This window comes from Rhynchophorus ferrugineus, unplaced genomic scaffold (genome assembly GCF_030347505.1).
Source record: "Rhynchophorus ferrugineus isolate W39M unplaced genomic scaffold, kcgeb_rfMv2 rfM9, whole genome shotgun sequence".
In the NCBI taxonomy this organism is placed as follows: domain Eukaryota; kingdom Metazoa; phylum Arthropoda; class Insecta; order Coleoptera; family Curculionidae; genus Rhynchophorus; species Rhynchophorus ferrugineus.
Genome location: NW_027472588.1, coordinates 6,698,857 through 6,723,353, shown reverse-complemented (window position 1 = coordinate 6,723,353; position 24,497 = coordinate 6,698,857). Strand labels below are relative to the sequence as shown.

The following is a 24,497-nucleotide window of genomic DNA, read 5'->3' as shown; positions in this document are numbered from 1 at the left end:
TATTCCTACGCTATAAAATGCTAGGCTGTATATCCCTAGTTATTTCTTTTCTACAATTGTATTTATGTTTTATATTTGTTGTAATATTTGAATTTCATGTATTTATCATTGTGTTAGCAATAACAATTAAGATTAATTTGTTGTATGTAAATGTTATGCTAATCAAAGTTGTGGGCGATAGGTAAATAAAAAACAAATTTGTTATTATTTATATATTTTCTCTTTAAACAATAAACAACAAATTATGGCAAAATTTTGGCATTAAATGCTTTGGCATTAAACCCCATGAAAATACAAATTAATACTTTTAAAACTGAAAATAAGTATTTACAAACATAGAAGTGATAATACTACAAATATTAAATTTGCTAGTGCTACATTCTTGTGAAAATACTTGTAAAAATACTCTATACTATACCTAAAGGCAATTGTTAAATATATATTTATTTATTTATTTATAATATTTATATTAAAGTAATTAAGTTACTTTGTTTGATAAATTATAATCACTAGAAGTTTGACTAAGTTACTTCTGCATCTGGTTAGTTCGGTGTTCTTAGCTGTTTGGTTCACTCGATTTCTCTACGATTAAGTCTCCAGTTTGTACATCAGGTAATTCAGTTTCTCCCTTGTTGTTGTTAAATTTTTCCCCGTTCACTCCCGTCGGGGGATCATCCTTGGCGTCGTTCTCGTAAATGACGAGTTCTTCGTCGTCTCCCTTAACGTTACTGGCCTTTAACTTACTCGAGGTTAACTTAAAATTATCACATATCATATAACCATCGACGTGGTTAGATTTATTTGGTATAAAGTGTAACTTGGTGTGGTCCCTTAAAAAGTGAGCCTGTGGCACTGAATAATCACAGTATTCACATGCGTAAGCACTCTTGATCTTGGAAACGCACTCGTGACGTTTCAGGTGATTGTCCAGCGCGTCCCTGCGACCGTTCACGTACGGACAGTGCGAACAATAGTAGGTTTTCTTGTCGTCGACCGGTGAATTCGAATTCGACTTACGCTGCTCCATAATATTTAACATCTGCTGATCGGCAACACTTAATTTAAGAGACCCGTCATCACAATTGTCCGGAGCCGGATCGCTGACGACCTCCATGCTCTCGTCCGCCTCGTCGGTGTCGTCCATTGCGTCCAGACTCTTCTTCATCGCCGCCTGGGCGTCCTCGTTGAACTTGTGTTTCTTGAGATGCTGCACGTAGTTGGCGAAATACTTAACGGAATAATCGCAGTACTCGCAGCTATGTCGTTGCCTGGAACCGTGTAAACCTAGGTGTATTTTGTACTGTTCGCGCTTCTCGAACGCGCTAGGACATTTATGGCACTTGTAGCGTTTCTCTTTCACACGCCCGTTCTTCATGCACTTCTGATAAACGAACTCCGGATTCCCCTGAACGGATACGTCTACGGGAACGTTGGGCGTGACGTCCGTCTCGTCAGGCAATTCCTCGCGCTCGATGCACTCCAAGACCTGTCGGGCCTCGGAACGTCGCTGAAACAGGTCGGTACCCGAGATCGGCACATTCTGCTGACTGGATTTCAGCGGCATGCTGAGGAACGAGGCCAATATGTTGTTCTTCCTCTCGATCTCACTCTTATACACTACCTCCCATGCACTGTCGCCGTTCGAGAGCACCAACTCTCTGAGTTCGGGCTCGGGATGATCCAAACTGACCGCGTTGAACTCCTTCAGCTTCTCCGTCCTGAGGTGGTACTCGCTGGTGTGTACCTTCTTATGGGACGTCAGGTAGGAATCGTTGTCGCTCGAATAGCTACAAGAATCGCACTTGTACTTTTGCGAGGAGCCGTGGTGGAAGCCTCGGTGGATCTTGTGCTCGGTTTTGTTCAAGAATCTCGCCGGGCAGTCGCTGCAGAAGTACAGGACGCCGTCCGAGGCGGCCTCGGGCTCCTCCATTTCGACCTGGAGGAACTCCGATGTATCGATACCTTCGGACGCGTTACTTATATCCCGGCTGATCTCCCGCAGTTGTTCTTCGTCGGACCTGGTGGGATCCACGATGGAATGGATGGTGCCGTAGAGACCTTGATGGACCTTCGAGTGCGAGGAGAGGACGCCGGCATTCTTGCAGATGTAGTTGCACTCGACGCACCGGTGCTCCATGTCGTTCAGCTTAGAGGAGGAGGAGTTCGAGGATTTATCTCGGGGACTGTGCATTTTCTCGTGCTCCTGGATGTTCACCTTCCTCAAGTTGACGTGCGGACAGAAACGGCACTTAAACATTTTGGAAAAGTGGCCGTCTTTCGATACCCATACCAGGGGTATGTCGGCACAATCGCTGGTGTTCAGCGTCGAGTTGATGAAAGACACTTCCTCGATCTCCACGTCGTCGAAATCTATACCCTCCCCGTTCTGCTTGGACGGGGACACATTAATGCCGTGTATCTTCAGGTGCTGATGCAGCAAGTGCCGTTTACTGACGTTGTACGAACACTGGCTGCATGTGTACTGTCCCCCGCGGTTCTTATGAAACTGTTTGTGATAATTGTACTGACTCTTAGTGTTTGTGACGTACGGACACAGTGTACATTTGAACTTCTTCCCTTCGGGATCACTCGCGTTGTTCCTGAGGAACTCCTGCGGATCGGACACGCCGTGCAACCGCAAATGGTCCAGAAGGTCGCCCTCCTGCGCCACCCAGAACTTGCAGAAGAAGCACTTGACATTGTTGTCGCCGTTGGGCTTGTGACCGGGCTGATGGGCCTGGTGCTCGTCGCTGTCGTCGGTGGAATAGGGACACATCTTGCATTTGTACGCTCCCAATTGGGGAACGTCGTTGTAGTCGGGTTCGTCAGTCTGTTCTTCGATCTCCATCTTCTCCTGCCCGTTCTTAGAACTTACTACTCTTATATCTCCGTTGTGTTTCAATCGGCAGTGGCGCTGAAACATAAAAATCACTTTTAATCAATTGCACCCCATAAGAACCGCAGGAATTCAACAAAAGATAAAGTACCAAGCATGCTAATATTGCTATCATCATCATCAACATTAAATGATTCCAACCTCAAACTAATAGTTACATTTAAACTAATAAACTTAAAAAAAGCAAAGAGACTCCTCAAGCTAACCTTAAAAACAACAACAAATTCAATCCCAGCAAAACAATTCAATCATGCTTAATTAAATTTGGTATAGTATCCTGCGACCACATGTTTACATAAACTAAAACTTTATAACTTATTTCGATTATATCATTTCGTGTATTTTTTTTTGAACCAGAGACTGCAATAAATAAAATACTTCAAACCGTCAATTAAAATAATAAAAACTAAATAGAATAAAAAACAGGTAAATATAATATAAACTAATAAAATCTGACTTAAAATGATTATGCGTATATTGAATTGCATAGTGTTATATTATATATTTTATATATTAATACATTTCATAGTATAAACACAGCTAATCACTATGCTATCGTTATTTATAAACGAATATGTTACAATTTAAATAAGTAAATATATAGAGGAAGCTAAAATATGTATTCAATTATCAAATCTTTTTGAAATATTTCCTGTATATTGGGTTGCCCTACGATAATCATGATACAGTATATTATTAATTCAGTTAGAGACGGCATACTTGCAATTCTTATCATTATATTTATTAAAACCAAACAATACTTCCTTACATGATTACAAAGCCACGGCTTGCTTTAAATTACAACTTTATAGCGACTGATACAAAGAGCATCAATATAAACTTCATGCAAAGTAAAATTAAAGTTCAAACTGACAGCAGGGTAATTGTATGACATTCCGTATATCAAATTTGCATTGTGCATCATTATATTGTTTATAAATTAACAATGCATATTTAATTGTAAGATAATATACGCATACCTAGATATTTACTCTTCTTGAGCTGATTTCAAAAGAATAAATGGAAATGGTTTATATAGAATTGTAATTTTGGTGAAATTAAAATGCATTAAACAAATGTATCGACACAGGAAATAGTATGCAATGCGAAGTCAATGTCATATCGGCAATTTTACTAAAAAAAATTATGCGTAGGCTGTAATGCCTATTGATATAAAAATATTTTATTACTGAGCTTGATACAAAGGGCGATGTAATTAATTTTATAACATAAATAAAGTGATATATGTTGGTAGATAATTTTACTAACCGAAAAACATACTTAATGTAAATGTCCATAATTCTTATATTTACAAAACTGACATGTTAAAAGCAAATCGATTCGAAAAGCATCCTTCAACTGACAAAACTATTCCGAAACGTAAATATAGCATCGAGCATAATTCGAGAGATAATGCGCATTAGTTCCGACTCTTGCAACAATTCGTATTTCAAGGATTACCGCACAATAAAATATTTTTGTTCGCTGTACGAGCAGCTCTTTATTCTTTTACGGCCACGGGCCTGGAAAAAAACCACAAATAATGGCTGCATTGTCACCGAGCACGCTTTCCTTAAACTCAATTAAATCTTCGCGTTTTCCTCGGACGCGTACGTTCGAACACGTTGTTATGTAAGGAAAATGAATTATTTTTAAATCTTACTGCACCGTTCGGGACTCGATATTCGGAAATAGGTTTCGTCTGAGAAGAGGTATTGTGGCAATTTTCAATATTCTAAGCTAAATATATATTGATTCATGATGTTCTTAATTTTAGGACTTTGTTCGGAGGGTTGCATAACAATACTATCAGAAATAATGCTTACTTGTCTACATAAAATAATGATTATATTTTATTGCATATAGAATTAAAGTCCAACTCCCATATAACTTTCGAGATTAGATTCTAATATATTATCTTATTACTATGGATCCTCCCATAAGGCAATATAAGGGATAATCTATCGATTATGACGATTTAAAATAAAATAATATAATTTCTTGGAATAAAAGATATTTCCACCGTGTATATTGTGTTGCCTAATTTGTGGTAGTAGAGGCGTAAGTTTTATGTTTACGTTCAATAAAATGTTAAAAATATTAAATATAATCAAAAATGTATTTGTAAAAAAGTAAACAAAAAAATTAAAACCTGCCTGAATTCCAAATGATTGAAGTTCAATCCATAATATTACGTTGTAATTATTATCCTAATCCGATTATAATCCATAATCTCAAGCATTATAACAGTTATCCTTTTTTTGCTTTTAAAACATGTCTAAATTTAAAATGGTTACATTGCTTAGTTACTTGATTGCAATCCATAACATTGCATTTTTGACAAATAATCTAACCTGATTATAAACCATAATAAGTAAGCATTATAGTAATTTTGCTTTTTTCATTTTTAAACGTGCCTGAATCTAAAAGGGTTGAAGTTCACCTGATTAAAATACATATTATTACGTTGTAATTATTGACCTACCCCGATCATAATCCATAATTTCAAGCATTATAATAATTACGCGTTTTTGCCTTTAAAATATGTATGAATTCAAAATGGCTAGATGTACACTTGATTGCAGTTCATAATATATTTTAAAATATATTCAAATTACATTTTTACAAGTAGCCTAACCTGATTAAAACCCATAATCTCAAGCAATATAATAATTACGCGTTTTTGCCTTTAAAATATGTATGAATTCAAAATGGCTAGATGTACACTTGATTGCAGTTCATAATATATTTTAAAATATATTCAAATTACATTTTTACAAGTAGCCAAACCTGATTAAAACCCATAATCTCAAGCAATATAATAATTACGCGTTTTTGCCTTTAAAATATGTATGAATTCAAAATGGCTAGATGTACACTTGATTGCAGTTCATAATGCAACGTTTTAAAATATATTCACATTACATTTTAACAAGATCATAATATAACCTGATCAAAATTCATAATGTCAAGACTTTTTCTTTTTGTTACAATTCAAAATAGCTGATGCGTACTCATCACAATCTATTATATCACTGATCATTATCCATAATATCGAACGTTATAATAAATGCCGTATTTTGTTTGTATTCAAAATGCCCGGCATCTAAGACCGATACTGTTACATTTTAGTAAGTAATCTAACCTGATCAAAATCCATAATGTTAAGCATTATAAGATTATATACATTTTTCTGATCAAAATTCATAGCACTTTAACAATCACAGTTCATTAATCGGGAATCTCGAATTTTCGCCATTAGTAATCCTTTTAAAAATAGTTCTTACACTTCAAGTGATTGATTGAATATTCCGGTATTATTTTCTTATTCCGTCTTATTTGAGTGTTCATGTGAAACGTTCGATTTTGTGTTGTGCAATATTTATCATCGACCGATTCTAATACAAGTTAAGTACTGTTTATCAAACGAATTTCGGTTGAAACTCCCCGATATGGTAAAATACGAACTTTGATAAAGCGTCTCCTTTTTCATAACGTGAATTCTAAAAGGATTAACACCTGTACGTTTCGAAACGAGCGTTATATATTTCAACCTAATTAGTATATCTTCAATTCCTGACACACACATATACTGGCTCGCGTCATACGTATCTTTATATCCTTATAAAGTCTTTGTGCTCTTTAATTATTTACGCAAGACTATTTTTAATCACTTATCAGTCTTTAATCTACTTTATGATGTTTAATCTTGTTGTCTTATTGCGAAAAACACTTGTATGACGAACCGAAAATGGTAAATATAATTCTTAAAAGAATTGCCTATAATCCATTCGTCTTATGCAACAATGGCAAGCCATGTAAAAAAAACAAGCACGTTCTTCTGATTCCTATTATTTTAATATAAATAATCGTAATTGACCAAGAAAATTACACTCCCGCATACCATCTCACGTCCCATTGTTGTTCTGTTGTTTTTTCTCTGTCTTTTTCCGTCTAAATTACCCGCTAAATACTGTGAAAATTTTGTTTTGAACGTTAGCAATTGCGCAATCGCTTCAAACAGAAGTACTTGTACAGATGTGCGCGTTTCTAAGGTGTAAAAAACATTTTATAGCTTATTTATCCAAATATTTTAGGTGATTCGAGAGTTTAAAGTTTATATAAGTATAAAATATAATACTAAGAAATTGTTAGCAGCTTGCTGTTGACACAAACCTTTTGATAATAACTACAAAGAAAATTTGTAACTGAAAATCGTTTTAACGATTTAACAAAACGATAAATATAGCAGCGCACTTTGTTTAACATGATTATAATCTATAATAGTTTTCTAGTTAAAATTACGAAATATTAAATCAACGCTAAAAAAGTTTTGCATTTTACATGCCTAATTAAAAAACATAATACCTCATTCAATCTGATTAAATTCAATAATATTAATTTCTGTTTTTTAAATTGCGACGTATTTCGTAGTATAGATCATCTGAATAATATTACTTATTACATGTGCCTGTTTATAATTTATAATACAATTCTTGATTATATTCTTAATTTACGTTTGATATGTATTTAAATTTAGAAGAATAACTTAGAGGCTTGTAGAAATGTCTAATATATTTTATATAAATACAAACATACTGACGTGATTATAATCCATAATAGTTTTCTAGTTAAAATTATTAAATATTAAATCAACGCTAAAAAGATTTGCATTTGACACAAAGAATATGCACCTGATTAAAATTCATAATACCTCATTCAATCTGATTATATTCCATAATATTAATTTCTGTTTTTTTTTTTTAAATTGCGACGTATTTCGTAGTATAGAGCATCTGAATAATATTACTTATTACATGTACCTGATTATAATTTATAATACAACACTTGATTATATTCTTTATTTACGTTTGATACGTATTCAAATTTAGAAGAATAATTTAGAAGCTTGTAGAAATGCTGGAAATGTCTAATACATTTTGTATAAATACAAACATTCTAACGTGATTATAATACATAATAGTGTTTTAGATGACTAATAGATGCCCTGATTACAATCAATAATATCAATATTCATTTTATTTTTTTTTATTACGGTGGATTTTAATATATAAGGCATCTACATAAGACTACTTTTTATGTATCTAATTATAATTCATAAAAATCAATTGAGATTATATTTTTTATTCATTTTTGACATGTGCTCAAATTTAGAAGAGTAATTTAGAAGTTTGTACATATTCTTGAAATGTGAAAATGCATTTTGTATAAAGACAACATTCTGACGTGATTAATATCCATAACAGTTTGCTAGTTAAAATTATTAAATATTAAATCAACGCTAAAAAAGATTTGCATTTTACATAAAGAATATGCATCTGATTAAAATCATAACACCTGATTCAATATGATTAAACTCCATAATATTAATTTCTGTTTTTTTAATTGCGACGTATTTCGTAGTATAGAGCGTTTGAATAATATTACTTATTACATGTGCCTGATTATAATTTATAATACAACACTTGATTATATTCTTTATTTACGTTTGATACGTATTCAAATTTAGAAGAATAATTTAGAAGCTTGTAGAAATGCTGGAAATGTCTAATACATTTTGTATAAATACAAACATTCTAACGTGATTATAATACATAATAGTGTTTTAGATGACTAATAGATGCCCTGATTACAATCAATAATATCAATATTCATTTTATTTTTTTTTATTACGGTGGATTTTAATATATAAGGCATCTACATAAGACTACTTTTTATGTATCTAATTATAATTCATAAAAATCAATTGAGATTATATTTTTTATTCATTTTTGACATGTGCTCAAATTTAGAAGAGTAATTTAGAAGTTTGTACATATTCTTGAAATGTGAAAATGCATTTTGTATAAAGACAACATTCTGACGTGATTAATATCCATAACAGTTTGCTAGTTAAAATTATTAAATATTAAATCAACGCTAAAAAAGATTTGCATTTTACATAAAGAATATGCATCTGATTAAAATCATAACACCTGATTCAATATGATTAAACTCCATAATATTAATTTCTGTTTTTTTAATTGCGACGTATTTCGTAGTATAGAGCGCTTGAATAATATTACTTATTACATGTGCCTGATTATAATTTATAATACAACACTTGATTATATTCTTTATACGTATTCAAATTTAGAGGCTTGTAGAAATGCTGGAAATGTGCAATAGATTTTGTGATTATATTCTGACGTGATTATAATCCATAATAGTTTTTTAGTTCAGATTATTATATATTAAAAACAATGCTTAAAATGTGTGATATATAAAATATGTTCCTGATTATAATAGAATCATTTCTGATTATATTTTTTATTTACGTTTGATATGATTCAAATTTCGAAGAGTAATTTGTAGAAATAAGTGTATAACGCATTTTGTGTAAAGATAAAATTGTGACAATATAATAATCCATAATACTTGTTTAATTTCAAGTTATTCAATCAATGCTTAAACGTCTTATTGTTTCTTGTTGGACGACTAATCTAGTCTGATTAAAATCCATAATATTAATTTCGGTTACAATTAAAACAACGAAGAATTTCAATCTAATATAAGGCATCTGCCATAAGACAATTTATTATAAGCATCTGATCATATATGTACACACGTAATATTCTTAAAACTCTTCATGGAAACTGGATGGACTGGTCAATGCCCTTTAATACAAATAATGGGGTGAACACCCTTTCATTACACTACCAATAAACTCGAGTCCCAACTGGAGCTAAATTTCAAGGTCCTTGCTGTCTCCCCTTGTAAACTATATCAAATACGCTTTTATTGTTTATTTTTTAAATAAACACTTATAGAAACTTGCTGTTCTTGATAAAATTGTTTATAAGATGTAGTATTGACAAACAGAACATATTAAAATCGAAATGATTTATAATAAATTATATCACAATGATATAAAAGGCTGAGTATATGAAATGATTCATACTAGCTTATAATAGTTTTATTTATTTTTCTCATTAGTTATTGTATGAAGAAGCTACGTGTGTATAACTTTATTAAAATACATTATCATCTTAACAGAAACTTGAACTATTCGGAATTATTATGAACTGGGCTTACAATTTTTTTTAAAACCATAAATCATGAAATATAAAAGGGAATCCTCCTACTGTACATATTTTAAATGATAAAAAATCAGTTCATTAAATATCAATTATTATCCCATTATTTTGAAACATAGTGCTGGTACTCCTGAAATTTCTGCATTTTTTTTTCTTTATCAATAACAGAAAATGCATTAGGTATTAGGTAGATATATTTTAACATTATTGGAATATGTATAGGTGTTGTCATAGTTAGTTCTCAATAAACAAAATGATTAACCATGTAAAGCAGTGTGATATATGTATTTGTTAACAAACGAAAATTTCAACATGTATTTTGTGGATTCTTGTGAAATAAAATGTAGTTTTGTTCAAGATTCATTCAGGTTTTCAAAAAAAGCTATTTATATTAAAAAAGTGATTGAAATAGTGATATTTGTCATAATTCAACATTTAACTTTGTGAAAATGTTGGGTACAAAAGTTTCTGGAAAAAGATGTATATGATTCTAAAGCCTATTCGTAGTTTAATGTACAATTCTAATTATATATTCAATGTGACTGTTGATACAGCTAAAATTTAACCAGTTTATATTTGGTTGTACAAACTTGGATGAAGATGGAGTAGGATAGTTTGCTCTGACCATCAAATCATCACCAACAATGAAGAAACTGATCTATTACAGTAATCCCAAGCATAGGAATTCATGCGACAAGCTTATGAATTATCATGAACATCAATTGTAAATACAATTTGGGTATTTGGTGGGACTGGACGAGTGTAATTCGCTATATCAACTATAAACTGTGAAAAACGGCCTGATTTTTTCCGACAAAAAAAATTGCACTTGGTCTACACTATAACTACGAGGGTGGTTCAAATATGATCAAGAAAAATACTCTGACACGTTTATTTACTATTGAAAAAAGTTTTTCTAGGTATTTCCCCTCACTAGTTATGCATTTTGTCCGTCTTTCCGGAAGTTTTTTATAATCGGTCGGTATAATAAGCCGGTATCGAAGAATTCCTTGGGCAACTTGGACAGCCATGTGCGCACGAACTCTTTACCTTGTCGTCGGCGTTGAATCTTTGACCTCCGAGCGCTTCTTTCAGTGGTCCCCTTCAAAATATACATGCGTGATATCTACAGCGTTTGTCTCCATCATATTTGAACCACCCTCGTATTATATAAAAATAATCTGGCTTACTTTTTCACCCTCACGTTAACGTTTGAAAATGGTGTTTTGGCCAAGAAATTTGAAGAAAACATCAATATTTTTGCAATTTTCAAAGAAATATTTTTAAAACTCGAAAATTTAAGTATTCATTAATCTAAAGAATTTCAGAAAATGTCTATTTTAAAGCAGAATCGTTGGATGAAGACTCAACACAAACTCTAGAATAATTGGCAGAAATGTTGAATGTCAACTAGGTCGCAATTTGTGAACATTTACAAGCTTTGGGTTTTCCCATCCAATGCTGCTTTAAAAGTATGAAATGAACTCATTTCTGCATCGAATGGCGAGGGGTGGTGAAAAATGGATATATTTCGAAAATACCAATCGACAAAATAATGGTTAACACCTAACAAAGCCGGCCCATCGACAGCAAGGCTCTGTATCTGGTGTGATTAGGTTGGCATTTTATATTACAAACTTGTTGAAACCTGGAGAAATAGTTAAAACACAATACTCTCTACATAAGTCTCATACAGCAAAACCAGTCAAAGAAATATTGAAATCACTTGCATTCGACATTTCATAGTAACCGCCGTACTTTCCAGGTTCGGCTCCATCCGACAACCACTTTTTCGTATCAATGGGACGCGCAAAGGAGATGTTACGAAATAAAGATGTTTTGGCATAAATTGTCTGACAGTGGCCAATCCACTATCCATTATAAATAACGTATCTTCTTTAGCGAAAAAAAAACCCGAAACTTATTTTAAGGGGGCGTTAGAACTTTAAAGAGCTCATTGTTGGAGACGCAACGTTTTAACATTTTATCATTTTAATTTTGGGCCTCAACAGGAACATTAGATTATCTGATATTAGGTTAATCTGTAAATTCCAGATAATTTATTCTGTTTATATTAAATTCTTCAAATATACGTATAATTTTCAACAACTGGCAACGTTGCAAACCTGAATGAACCAATCGATTATAAATAAACATGACCAATTAATCGACATGCACCAAAGCAACAACACATTAGTACGGTTAGTAAGCTTGGTTAGTATACCTGAATGACATGCTTCCAGTTAGAAACTTGATTACAATGGCCGCAACGGAAGGGAGCTAGTGTAGCAGTGCCACCCTTCGTTACGTTGCTGTTATTTACACTTGCCTCGTCTCTATCAGGACTCGTACCCCGTAAACTTAAATCCTGCGACGTGAACCTGCTCGAGCCGGACGAGACGGCTGCCGCGTTGGTCAGTAGAGAGGATGTCACCGTCACCTGGGCCGCCGCCACCGTCTGCTGATACTGGTATTCCGGCGAGTCCAGCTGTTGGTAATGGGCCTTGACATGTTGCAAAAGTACGTCCCTAGAGGCATCTCTGCAATCAAAGAATAAATAAATGTTACATTATTAGTAAGGCTGAATGTAGAAATTAGTATGGACGTGTAATGTAATTAACAGGTCAATTGAAAAGTCCCCGGCCTACAATAGTAAAACACATTTTTTTGGCAAAATTAATTTGTTTAATCAACATAATTTCCTTCAAGGATGATACACTGCTTATAGCGACCCTCCAACTTTTCGATACCATTTGTGTAGTACGATTTGTCCTTTGCTTCAACAATAGGTCTCAGTTTCGTCGATCACCTCTTCATTCGACGAAAATTTCTTCGCATTCGAGCTTCGAGATTCTTTTCAGATCTGAGGAAAGGAAATAGTCGCTGGCGGGCCAGATCTGGAGAATACGGTGGATAAGAAAGCAATTCGAAGCCCAATTCATGGATTTTTTACACGGTGCGTTATCTTGGTGAAGCAGCACTTTCTTTTTCTTCAAATGCGGCCGTTTTTCGGGACTTCCAATAACGCCATGTAATAGTTGCTGTTGATGGTCCTTCCTTTTTCAAGATAGTCAATGAAAATTTGTTGCATGCGCATCCCAAAATACAGACGTCATAACCTTGCCAGCCGACTGTTGCGTTTTCCCACGCTTTGGAGCGGGTTCATCGTGTGCAGTCCACTCGACGTCGATTGGTCTTCGGAGTGAAATGATGGAGCCATGTTTTATCTGTTGTCACATATCGATGCAAAAACTCGAGTTTATTATGCTTCGTCATCTTCAAACACTGCTCCGAATCATCAAGTCGTGGCTGTTTTTGGTTAAAAGTGAGCTCGCGCAGCACCCACTTTACACAGAGCTTTCTCATATCCAAATATTCGTGAATGATATGATGTACACGTTCAGTTGATATCTTTAGAGTGTCTGTTATTTCATTCAATTTCAATTTACGGTCATTCAAAATCATTTTGTGGATTTTTTAAATGTTTTCGTAGGTAACAACCTCTTTTGGTGCTCATTTCACCACGTTTAAACTTAGCATACCAATCCTTGATGGTTGATTTCCCTGGGGCAGTGTCCGGAAACTCGGCATCAAGCCAAGTTTTTGCTTCAACTGTATTTTCCCTTCAAAAAGCAATATTTTATCAACACGCGAAATTCCTTTTTATCCATTTTTTTTCACAATAACAAAAGTTGGTTCACTCAAAATGATATAATTCACAAACTAATGATCCGACAGCTGTCAAATTTATACACGTACCTTTTGAGGGTTAGGCCTAACTAAAAAACATATGGAATTAATTCTAGTAGCGCCATCTATGTGTTAGACCGGGGGACTTGTCAATTGACCTGTTAATATAAAGAATATTTTAATCCTGCGTCTTCTGGTGGGTCGGCCAAATAAAACTTGGTTATAGCTTTATACATGGAGATCGCATTTTAAGTTTATTCTATTCTGTGACAACAAAAATACTCGAAAGATATCGATACTGTTTGAATCGAGTAAAAAATTAGGTCTGAAAACGGGCGTATGTGAGACCAAACGAGACACTTGAGATGAGAAGAGTATAGAAGCCAAAGCCAGACGGAATACGTTGGCATTTCATCCCCTTGAAAGACCTCCGATCGTGTAAATAAGCAGATATAAATCAAGAAGCGTATTGACCTTGGAAACCTTTGAGGAAGGTGAATCTCAGGGTATATTTGGGCGTATATTTTTTTATCCAGACAAGAAAATCACCGTTGGATAAGTCCTTTCCTCCCTAGAAATAATTACCAATCAGGTTGCGAGAAGAAGAGTTAAGCCAGTCTACTTTTTTCTCAGTAAAAGGTACCCAAGGGAGAAGCAATGGGGGTTAAAATGCCATGTATTCGTCTAATTAACACAGTCTTCACATAGTCTCCATATAGTCTTTACCCAAGTCAAGGGAGTGCACATTTGGTGTAACTTGATTGTTGAGGATTGTCGTCGCTAACCATTTATACGCATCTAATCTTTGTAACTTAAGTTTTATCGTAAATAAAGTCGTAACACTGATTATTTCTTTACTAAAAATGTTTATTATTTTTGTATTTTTTGAAAAAATTCCGAGATAAATAGGTTTGTAATATCTAACGTCATTTTGGTGCGTTTTATGTATTAAGACCATTCCTCATGATTTAATGGAAAAATTCGGTACAATATACGGGGGGTGAATAAAATAATATTAACACCTGACATATACACCATTAATTCATTAATAAGACGTTGATAATCGTAGGGAACTATCGAAAAGTAAAGGAAAGGAAATTATTAATTAACCTTCAATTATTTTAAAGGCAATATTTGCGTTACTTTTCTTTCTCAAGATGATTTTACGTTGAATATTTTTATATATTTTGTGATTGTACTGGTATTATATTCCCGCAGCTGTTCTATCGTTGTCAATTTTTCGTTATGTCATCGTTTCCTGTTAGATAGAAATAGACTAAATATTTATATTACTAATTAGAAGTACTCTTTTGAGTTTTTATATTTCTAAATAATTTTTGGTATTATCCAAAAAATTAGGCGTTTAGTTATATTTTTGGTTATTTGTTCCTGTTAAAACAAAGTTCGTTGACTAATTACTAATGTTTATTACTACGTAACCAACGAAGAACTGCAGACATCTCTAAATCAAATCGATTTACGAAGTTATCCAAGATTTCGCCTTAAAACACAAAATGTTTCGGTAAGTCATTATCGGTTTTTCTAATAGATGTCGCCTGGCTTAAATATGTAATGCTACAATTTGATACATTTGTTGTTTTATTCTACTGACAGCAAGCTCCAAAACTATACATGTTATATTTTGCGAAAGTAACACCGTCATGCCTCTTTGAAAATGTCAAGTTTTGTGCCTGAAAACGTGCACACATCCTTATTTAATCAAAAAATGGTTCGATAAATGGTTTTGCTCAAAGGGCAAATAGCTTTTTTGGGATGGCATCCATAAATTGCCTGAAAATTGGGCAAGATGTATAGAATCAAATTAAAATGGACAATAATTTGAATAAATAAGTTCCGAAAAACCCGGTAATGACTTTCTGGTACACATGATAGTCTGAATGAGACCGAATCTGATTTGTGAGAAAATTATTTTTATGGAATTCGAATATTAACCAAAAAACAATCGGAAAAATGGCAAGTATCAATTGAAAATATTTGTCTCTAATTCTCGACAAGTTATACAATGTCTTAATACACCTTTGCCATCATAAACTATCGACAAATCAAATTAATTTTGAAGTTTTCAATACACTCGTATAATTTAACCTTCTACCTATCCGAATAAAGAAAAATCATCCTCCGGCCGAAGCACGTAGGACGTTAATTCATTAAATTGAACGTAATTGTCGAAGATGTCGTGTCCTGATCTTTGATACCATTTTTAACAATTATTTATAAATAAAAAAAAGGAAACTGCATCTGAGGAAAAAAAACAATTAAAATTCGATACGAAATTACGAAGTTCAATGTCGCTGAAGCCGCCGACGAAAATAAGTTTCGAGTAACTGATGCAATTTATTGTAAATAGTTTGGCTCCTCGAAAATTATCTTTAATAGCTGGATCACCGGAATAAATTGCATCGCAAATACTTCAAGTGCAATAGGTGTCATAGATATGATATGATGTGATTTTTTGAAGCAACAAGGACGATATAGTCTCAAGTATTAAACATCAAAACTATGGAGAAAGCTATCTTTCATTGATTTAAAATCGAATATTTTTCATTAAATTGATAAACACGTAAGATTTATCGCAGAAGTACCGAGAATTGTCGAAGAAAATAGTCGAGTAACTTTCAACGACTTCTATGAATCTTGTTCGAACAAATTAGGCAAGAAATTGATGGAAATGCTTGGATTCTTATCAACAGCTCCAATTTATCATTCAAATCCCGTTCATAATTAATAAACAAGGATTTTAATTATTTTTTATTTTAAAATAGGCACCAACTTGGGCAATTATCTCTCCATTTGAGCCAAATCTTTTTACCTGGAGGTACTTTGAGGGTTATAAACACCTACTAATCACCGGGCACCAAATTTGTACTATATTGTGGGCAACATATCCATCTGAAGTATAATTCATTTCAACTTGACCATTAATTTAATTGACTTGACGAAAGGTTTGATGGCAAGGATTATTTGAAAGAACACAATCGATGCAAATTGATAAAAATTATGTGTGCTGCGCATTAAATGGCTAGCTCAATATCAACAGCACTAATAGATGACCCAAGCCTCAGTGTTAACTAATAATAAAAAACAATTCTTAAGCAAAACTAAACTTTATTCATAAAGATATATTCCTCCAAGAATGGTACATTGAGTTCAGTCTTCTATTCATCAGTCCTCTATTTTTATACCTGTTTTTTCTTTAAAAATTAACTTGAGCCAAACTCTATACTTGGATGACTGGGGACCATATTTTTATTATATGGAAGGTGACAAAACAATTCTTTGATGAGAATCAAGATATGCACAATTAGATCGAGTATATACAACATTGAAATAATTCCGGTTCTTTATTAATGGTGGATAATTTCACTGCACTGTTATTTGGTTTCATTTAAAAGGTTGTAATAACAAATCAGAGTGTGTGGCGAAAATTTATCTTAATATAGAAATCTTTCTCTTCGTATATAATTGGATAAATTCGAATAAAAAATCAAGATACATTACAATAACAGAGTAAATATAATCTATTCAAAGTTTTTTTATACATACTCCATCAAGATGTTTAATGTATTAATTTCCTGTCGCAATTTGTAAATTCCTTTTAGAATCAGACAATATTTTCCCTCTCATTTCATTCTAGTTAAAAACAGATACAATGCTGTCTGATTAGTTCCAGCACGTAAATGAATGATCCTGTCAAAGTCGTCCGTTTATCAGACGTATGCAAAATTCTTGAAAGCAATAGTGAGAAGAGTCTAGAACTCTAACCTATAAAGTATTGTTGCTGTATAATTAACTGGTTTTAGATGTACTATAATGTTCAAATAAATAATCTTTGATAACATTTTTGTTCTCTTACTTTATTTAGATTAAAATTTTGTTGTGAAAAGCCAAACTGAACTAAAACTCAGAGTTGATGCGGCAACATTGCGACGTTTTGATGTCACTAATTTAAATGACGTATGTACAAAATAACTTTGAACAGACTATATCGTGCGACTAATATGACTCTGGCTACTTAGTGTTCACTCAAAGAAACAAAACAAAAATGTGTTTTATGTTAATACTAAATAAAGAATTAATCAGACGTCTAGTGATAGGGATATGGTTTATTTGGAATAGATTTAAACCTCCGGGGTCGCTTTATCGCCGTTCAACAAGTTGCCATTTCTTTGATTAAATAATATAATATTTAAAAGGAAAGGTGTTTTTTGTTTTCAACATTTCACATTTACTTTTTTAAAACTCATTCAATTCACCAGAATAAAATTAAAAATCAAGAAAAGAGACAGGTTGACGTTCGATTGGCAATCTTTTCGCAACTACTCGAATCGTCTCTTGGTGAAGCTGAAACTGTAAGGTCACAAAAGGTAGATTGAAGGTATTCAAATATATTAAACTATTCCTTAACTTAACTTAAACTATTCCAAGTAAGAAACATTCAAGCTCACTTAGAAAAACACACTTAGTTCGTAAATTCCTGGTACTGTGACGCAGGTACGGCGGTCAAGTTCAAGGTGTAAGGCCACCAAAAGCGCACTGAAGTTGACGTGAATTAACTACGCCTACTTGGAAGCTTGCAGTTCAGAGTGAACGGCCACCAAAGGCGGACTGTAGTAGCTCAATTTCTTGGCCGTAGATTATTGGAATCTGGAGTCACCAAAACTTGGAAAACCATTTTGTACTTCAATACCATGGAATCTTGAGTAGAAACAGTGCCATTTGGAAGACCCTCAAAGGCAAACTGGTGGGCGAAGATACAGGTGATACTCAGACATAATTTTATTAAAACTATAAGTTGTCCATTCGGGACAACGACTACGTTCATCCCTGTGGTTTTTTCTTTTCGTTAGGAGGGAGGTATGGTAATATACAACTAGTACTCAATTAGTTTCGGACTACACTGTGATCCGAGGGACCATCTGTTTTGAAAGGTTTTATGAGTGGGTGTCTAAAAATAGACAGAACGCGCTAGTGCGTAATGTGAAGCTTTCATTGGACGCCGATTACGCTCCAGCGTGTTATGTGTGCGGTGTTCTTTCTAAGTCTTGTATTTAGTTGGCATTAGCAGTGTGCCCGTACAATTGTATCGGCATTATCTGAAGAATAAGGTGAATCTACAGTATCTGAAAACTATAGTATTGTACATGGCGGGAAAAATATCTATATGGCAAGGTCCTCTCGTCCTAAAAGTGAAAAACTAGATATGAAACGTGCCCTAACTTTACAATAAATATTCAGACAATTGTATTCCAATTTACGACTTTCGTTTGTCTGTCATAAACAGGTAACTTAAGGCACAGTCCGAACCTACTTCCAGAGCGGTTATCAGCGAACATATTTTGAAAATACGAGAGGAGAAGAAAACAAGAAACGTAATGAGAAAGCAACGTAAAAATTGTTATTTACAACAAAACAAGACCGCGAAAAAATTAGTCATGATTGACTTATCTGAATCTAATTTATCTGAATAGGGTTTTTATTTATTTTGTGAGTTTTACTGAAAATGTGTATTAGCTTATAGTCGTTCATTTATTTCTATTGACTTCTCAACTTACTTGAATAGATATTTTGTTTGTTTGTAGTAACATTTACTTAGTTATTTTTTCTCGTCTTTCTGCTAAATATTTTTTATCTTATTTTAGCAGTTGATTCGTTCCCATTATATATAAATATATAATTTTGTTATAGTCTATTAAATTATATCTTCTAATCAACTATGTATTTTCCTATAATGTCCATTTTAATTAGCTCGCGCGTTATGCGGCCATCGGCAATAAAATTTGACCTCAGTGCCGATCACGCTCTGGCGCGTGACAAAAAAATTCTCAAAAAAATATTAAAACCTAGATTGGACACGTTAAAAAACGTTATTAGGAATATTTTTTTGTTGTAATCAGAAAAAACGTAGTCAAGACGAAGTACAATTTAGATATTAATCCTCAGACTATTGGCTTTTGGAAAATATCATACTTGAAGTACCGCTGTCATGTATTTGTACTGCTGGGCAAAAAAAAATTGCATTAATACTTTCTGAAATCGATATTTCTAGATCACCGGGTAATGTAGGACGCGAGAAAAAAAACCGGCATGACATCACTGCGTCTATTAGCAATGTTCACGCCATAAAACTGATAAAAGAGTTTCTTTGCTAGATAAGAGGAGAGGTGTTTTCTTTCGCGCCGAGGCATATTTAACGCATATTTGTACACACTCACAGACGACCTTAAACAAACAGAACGTGTGTTTCGAAACAAGGCGGCCGGTTATCGCGCAAGAACAATATATTTTTTAATTGCAAAATTATTACCTGCAACTTTTATTTTCCATAAATTTCAATTTTTATCGACCGCAGTATGTACACGAAATCAATGTGCGACTTTTCTTATCACCAATAAGCAATTTTTCCGCGTACGGTGCCTCGCTAGGGATGTGTCGATGTATCGAAATGATTATTCGATGTTATTTCGGAATTGTCGTTACTAGGAATGCAGAAAAAATATACCGATACATCGATTAATCGATATTTTTGGAAAAAAATGTCGATCTTTTTGGCCAATAATTTTTTGTCCGATATAACGATATATCGATTATTTTTGAGCCCATATTTTTCAAAATAAATAAAATACAATACTTAATAAACCTTTAAGATTGGTACTTAATTTATTATTTTACTTATTTTAGTACTTATTTTTAAGGTTCGTCATAAATATCTTTACTTCTTAAAATATTTAGAAAAAATATTAATTTTTTTTGGCTAATATTTAACTATTTTTATGTTATCTTAAAAGTATCGATATTTTTTAATATATATATATATATATATATATATATATATATATATATATATATATATATATACATATATATATTAATTTAAGCTTTTACGAATATGCCCTTAACAGGATCTTTCAAAATATTCAGAGATGTAGCCAATAATGCGGCCAATAACATAGCAAAATCAAAGTAAATTATTTATTATTTTTAAAAAATGTTAAAAAATTTTTAGACCTTTTTTTACTTTGATACGGTAGAAGAAAGAATGTATACAATTGGATCACACCAAATTTATTGTAAATCGATTCAGTAGAACTTAGACATCATGTCAGCTGTCTCGTAAAAAATAGTTTTAAGTAACAGTACTGCTAAGTACTGCGAGACATGGTTCATGATGTTGCTGAATGGTACTTTCTGTCACCCCTGGCATTTTGGATCAGAGTATTTTTTTCTCATTAATTATTTTTAATTTTTTGAGCACTACCTGATCTTTATTTTTCTCATTTTAAAAAACATAACATATATATATATATATATATATATATATATATATATATATATATATATATATATATATATATATATATATAGATAAAAATCTTAAAGTATGGGCTCTGTAAAAACAATGAAGGTTAAAATGTTAGATGCACATGTACTTTCATTATTTTTTTTTGACATGAAAAATGTTTTTATTGGGAAAAATTGGTACAGTATATGTTAATCAAAATATTTCTCATCATTTTCTACAGCATTTTGCTACATTTTCCCATCTTTCTGGGAACATGGTGATACCGTGTGGAAAGAATCGATCCAATTGTTGACCCATTTTCGTACATTTTTATATAAAGAAAGGGTAATCAGAGGGCACTATGCCTGCAACGGTGTATTTTTCATAATTTTGCAACGTATTGCCAATAACATGCAGTTACTTTCTATCGCTAGTCTTTCATTGAAACAATACGTCCTTCAAATTTTGACTTCATTCATTTGACGACTGCAGTGACTGTTTCGTTCAATTTGTACTACACCTTGTCAATCCTACCGTATGCCTGGCAAAGTTTTGTTGTTGTAAATATTCCGTTTGTAGTTGCTACCCTAGACTAACTAATAATGACTATATAATGATACCACATTTGACTGGCCTGCAAACCAAAACGTTGACAGGGTTCGAAATTGCATTTTTAGGTAATCTATTCGTGTGGTAGCCATTTTCATGCCCGTCTACGTCTCAGTTGATTGACCAACCCATAAAACTCTATCTTCACAGTTTTTTTGTAGATCATATTGAAAAAGCATTACGTCTTGTGATCGCTGATGTATGGAAATTAGTACAAAGAGAACAAAATTTGGCTCAAATACCATTTTATTGGCTTGTAATTGATAATAGAAAGTAAAAATCTAAGGACAGACCTTTATTATCAAAAGCGATACGCACAAAGCTTCTTAAAATTAATTCATACGTCGACGAAATGCAGTATCGATCAATTTAAAGCACGCACATGTCTAATGCTGGCCATTGCGAGCAAGCAAACATGCTCGTTCCTAGTAGTCAAGGTTCGGCCTGTGTTCCAACATTAATTAACTCATTATTTTAAATATAACTTAATCGCAAGGCTCATTATGTATCGTTTAATTATTATTTCTAGTCTTCTATTCCGATGCGAAACGAAACAAAAACAAAATTAAACCATTTAATAAGCCTGAATCGAAAAAAAAAGACTGTCGCTATATCGCGATGGCAATCTCGGTAATTCTAGGTCGATATGTAACATTTAGAAACATTATTAATATAATTTTTTTTTCGTTTTTTTTTGTATTTCATTAACGTCAATAAAATGCTAACAAAATAACGAGCGGGGAAAAATTATTTCGTTTTTTTCTGTAAATTTCGAGTGAGGCAAAGTCCGCACAATACGCTGTCTGACAATTTTGTGTTACGAGAGATCTGAAATCAAGCATTGTGTGATTCTCTAGGCTGCCACCTCTAGGCTGATTGGTTAAATTGTAACCCTTTTTCATCACTAATATATTTATGAATAGTAATAATTTCATTCATTTTCATTTCTCCAACTGTTGGTAAGTGTCACCATTAACGGAATTGTTTACTTTCTATGGCCCATCCAATAAACTAGACCTTTGGTTTACAAAGCCATTTTGTAACCTATAATTGTGTTCACTAGTATATTGGAGATTTTGCAGTTATTTGGTAATATACCCCACCAGTAATAAACCAAATCGAATTTTATAGGCTGACTCGGTTATATATTCGGACGCATCAGACAACATTCTATCACTTTTTAACTAGGACGTTCGTTTTAAAAGGAGTTTTACATTTTTATAAGCATTTATATCATCTTTATTAGATACGCTTAGTACACTCTTAATTATAAATTAATTAATTGCTACTTTTCATTTGTACTTGGATCAATTCACAAGCAAGACGAGTGCGAGAAAATACATCAATATGTGTTCCTCAATTATAAAATTATAATAACTTATAGCTATAGTTTACACCAAAGGTATACACTTTACATAATTTCGTATGGTTTGGTTCGCTTCAATCTCTTTCAATCTTCAATCTACTTCCACGTTAGTATGATTTTATAATCTTCTTTCGTGTTTCAAGGCGAAATCTTGGATAACTTCGCAAATCCGATTCCAGTCATCGTGCAGTTCTTCGTTAATAACGTAGCGATACGCATGGTAATCAATCGAAGAACCTTGTTTTGACAGCGTCGTATGACTAGTTGATTTGAATTTGTAGTGCAACCCCATTTTTGCACCCCGTAGGTCTAAATTGGCTTTATGATTGTCTTATAGATCAACCTCTTTGATTTTAGATCAAGTTAAGAGTATCTTACGACTAACCAGTAGAGTTGTTTTAGTTTGGTTCTAATGTGTTTTACTTTTGGCCTAACATGATGTTTCCAATTTAATCTACCGTCAAGATGGTTTCCTAGGTATTTAGCTGATTCTGTTTGAGGAATCGGGCATCCATTGGGTGATATAATTAAGTTTTTATTATTTCGCCGCAATGCAAAATTTACGTGGACAGATTTGGAGCTACTAAGTTGAATTTTCCAATCTTTCGTCCATTTGTGATTTTGTTGAGTGCCACTTGTACTTTTTCTATTATCCTAGGCACAAATATGTCGTTTAAACTGTAATTGGCCATATATTCTATGTCATTTATTGCGTATATTGACTGTTTTATTCGACGGGTTATATATACCCTTACACTGATACAATATTGAGGTATTTTCTTATTTTATTACTTCTCATCTTGCCCTACAATAAAATCATTGTGAGACAATGTTTTATAACCGAAGTTAGGTTTAGCCTGGCTGAAAATATTCTAGCGACTTTTCTATTTTTCCATATTTTCCATATTTCATCCATTATTATTATAAACAGGGTTGGACTTAAACTTTCGCATTGTCTTAGTCCTCCTTAGGTTTTGAAGGCGTTTGTCACACAGTCTTGATATATCCATTATCAACACTAAAAAACAATGAAGTTTTAACAACGGGATTTTTTAAACCATTCATAACTGTTTTTGGCTACTTTCCTTATCTACTAGGCCGCTATCACTAAACATATTTCGCAATTGTTAAAGTGTTCTTTACAAAAATACTGCTAAAAATAACAGGCGGTTTCATTTTGCAACGCTTGCTCTTAATACCCTCTGTAATATTGTCCAAGTGACCTTAGAATTGATCGTGCATTGTTACCCAACAACATATTAAGGATACGAAAGCGTATCAAAGTCGTAATGCGATTTTTACTTGGTCAGTTGCTTTTTTACCTTTTGATTCGTTACGTTTTCGTTAATTTTTGCTATGCTGCAATTCATTTCGAGTAAAACTGATTGTATACAATATAAACTGTAAGATATTTGAAGAGAAATATTCTTTAAAAATGATCAAAGTGTTTTTTCAGTATCGGTTTTTGGGATGCAAAAAGATTCTTGATCATTAATTACTGTAAGACTGCCAAAACAAATTTACATTATTATTATAAAT

At 33.0% G+C, this 24,497-nt stretch overlaps 1 protein-coding gene across 5 annotated transcripts in view; it reads right to left on the bottom strand.

Moving 5' to 3' along the window:
* Positions 1–197: 197 nt before the first annotated feature.
* Positions 198–24,497, bottom strand: part of LOC143201994 (uncharacterized) — a 195,764-nt gene continuing 171,464 nt past the window's right edge. For 4 of the 5 annotated variants that reach the window (XM_076413256.1, XM_076413258.1, XM_076413253.1 and 1 more), the window contains exons 4-5: positions 12,218–12,533; positions 198–2,914 (exon numbers count right to left, since the gene is read on the bottom strand). In XM_076413256.1, coding sequence (XP_076269371.1) covers positions 557–2,914; positions 12,218–12,533 — 2,674 coding nt within the window. In that variant the 3' untranslated portion in view covers positions 198–556. The remainder of the gene's footprint in view (positions 2,915–12,217; positions 12,534–24,497) is intronic. The other variant, XM_076413259.1, reaches the window with a different exon arrangement.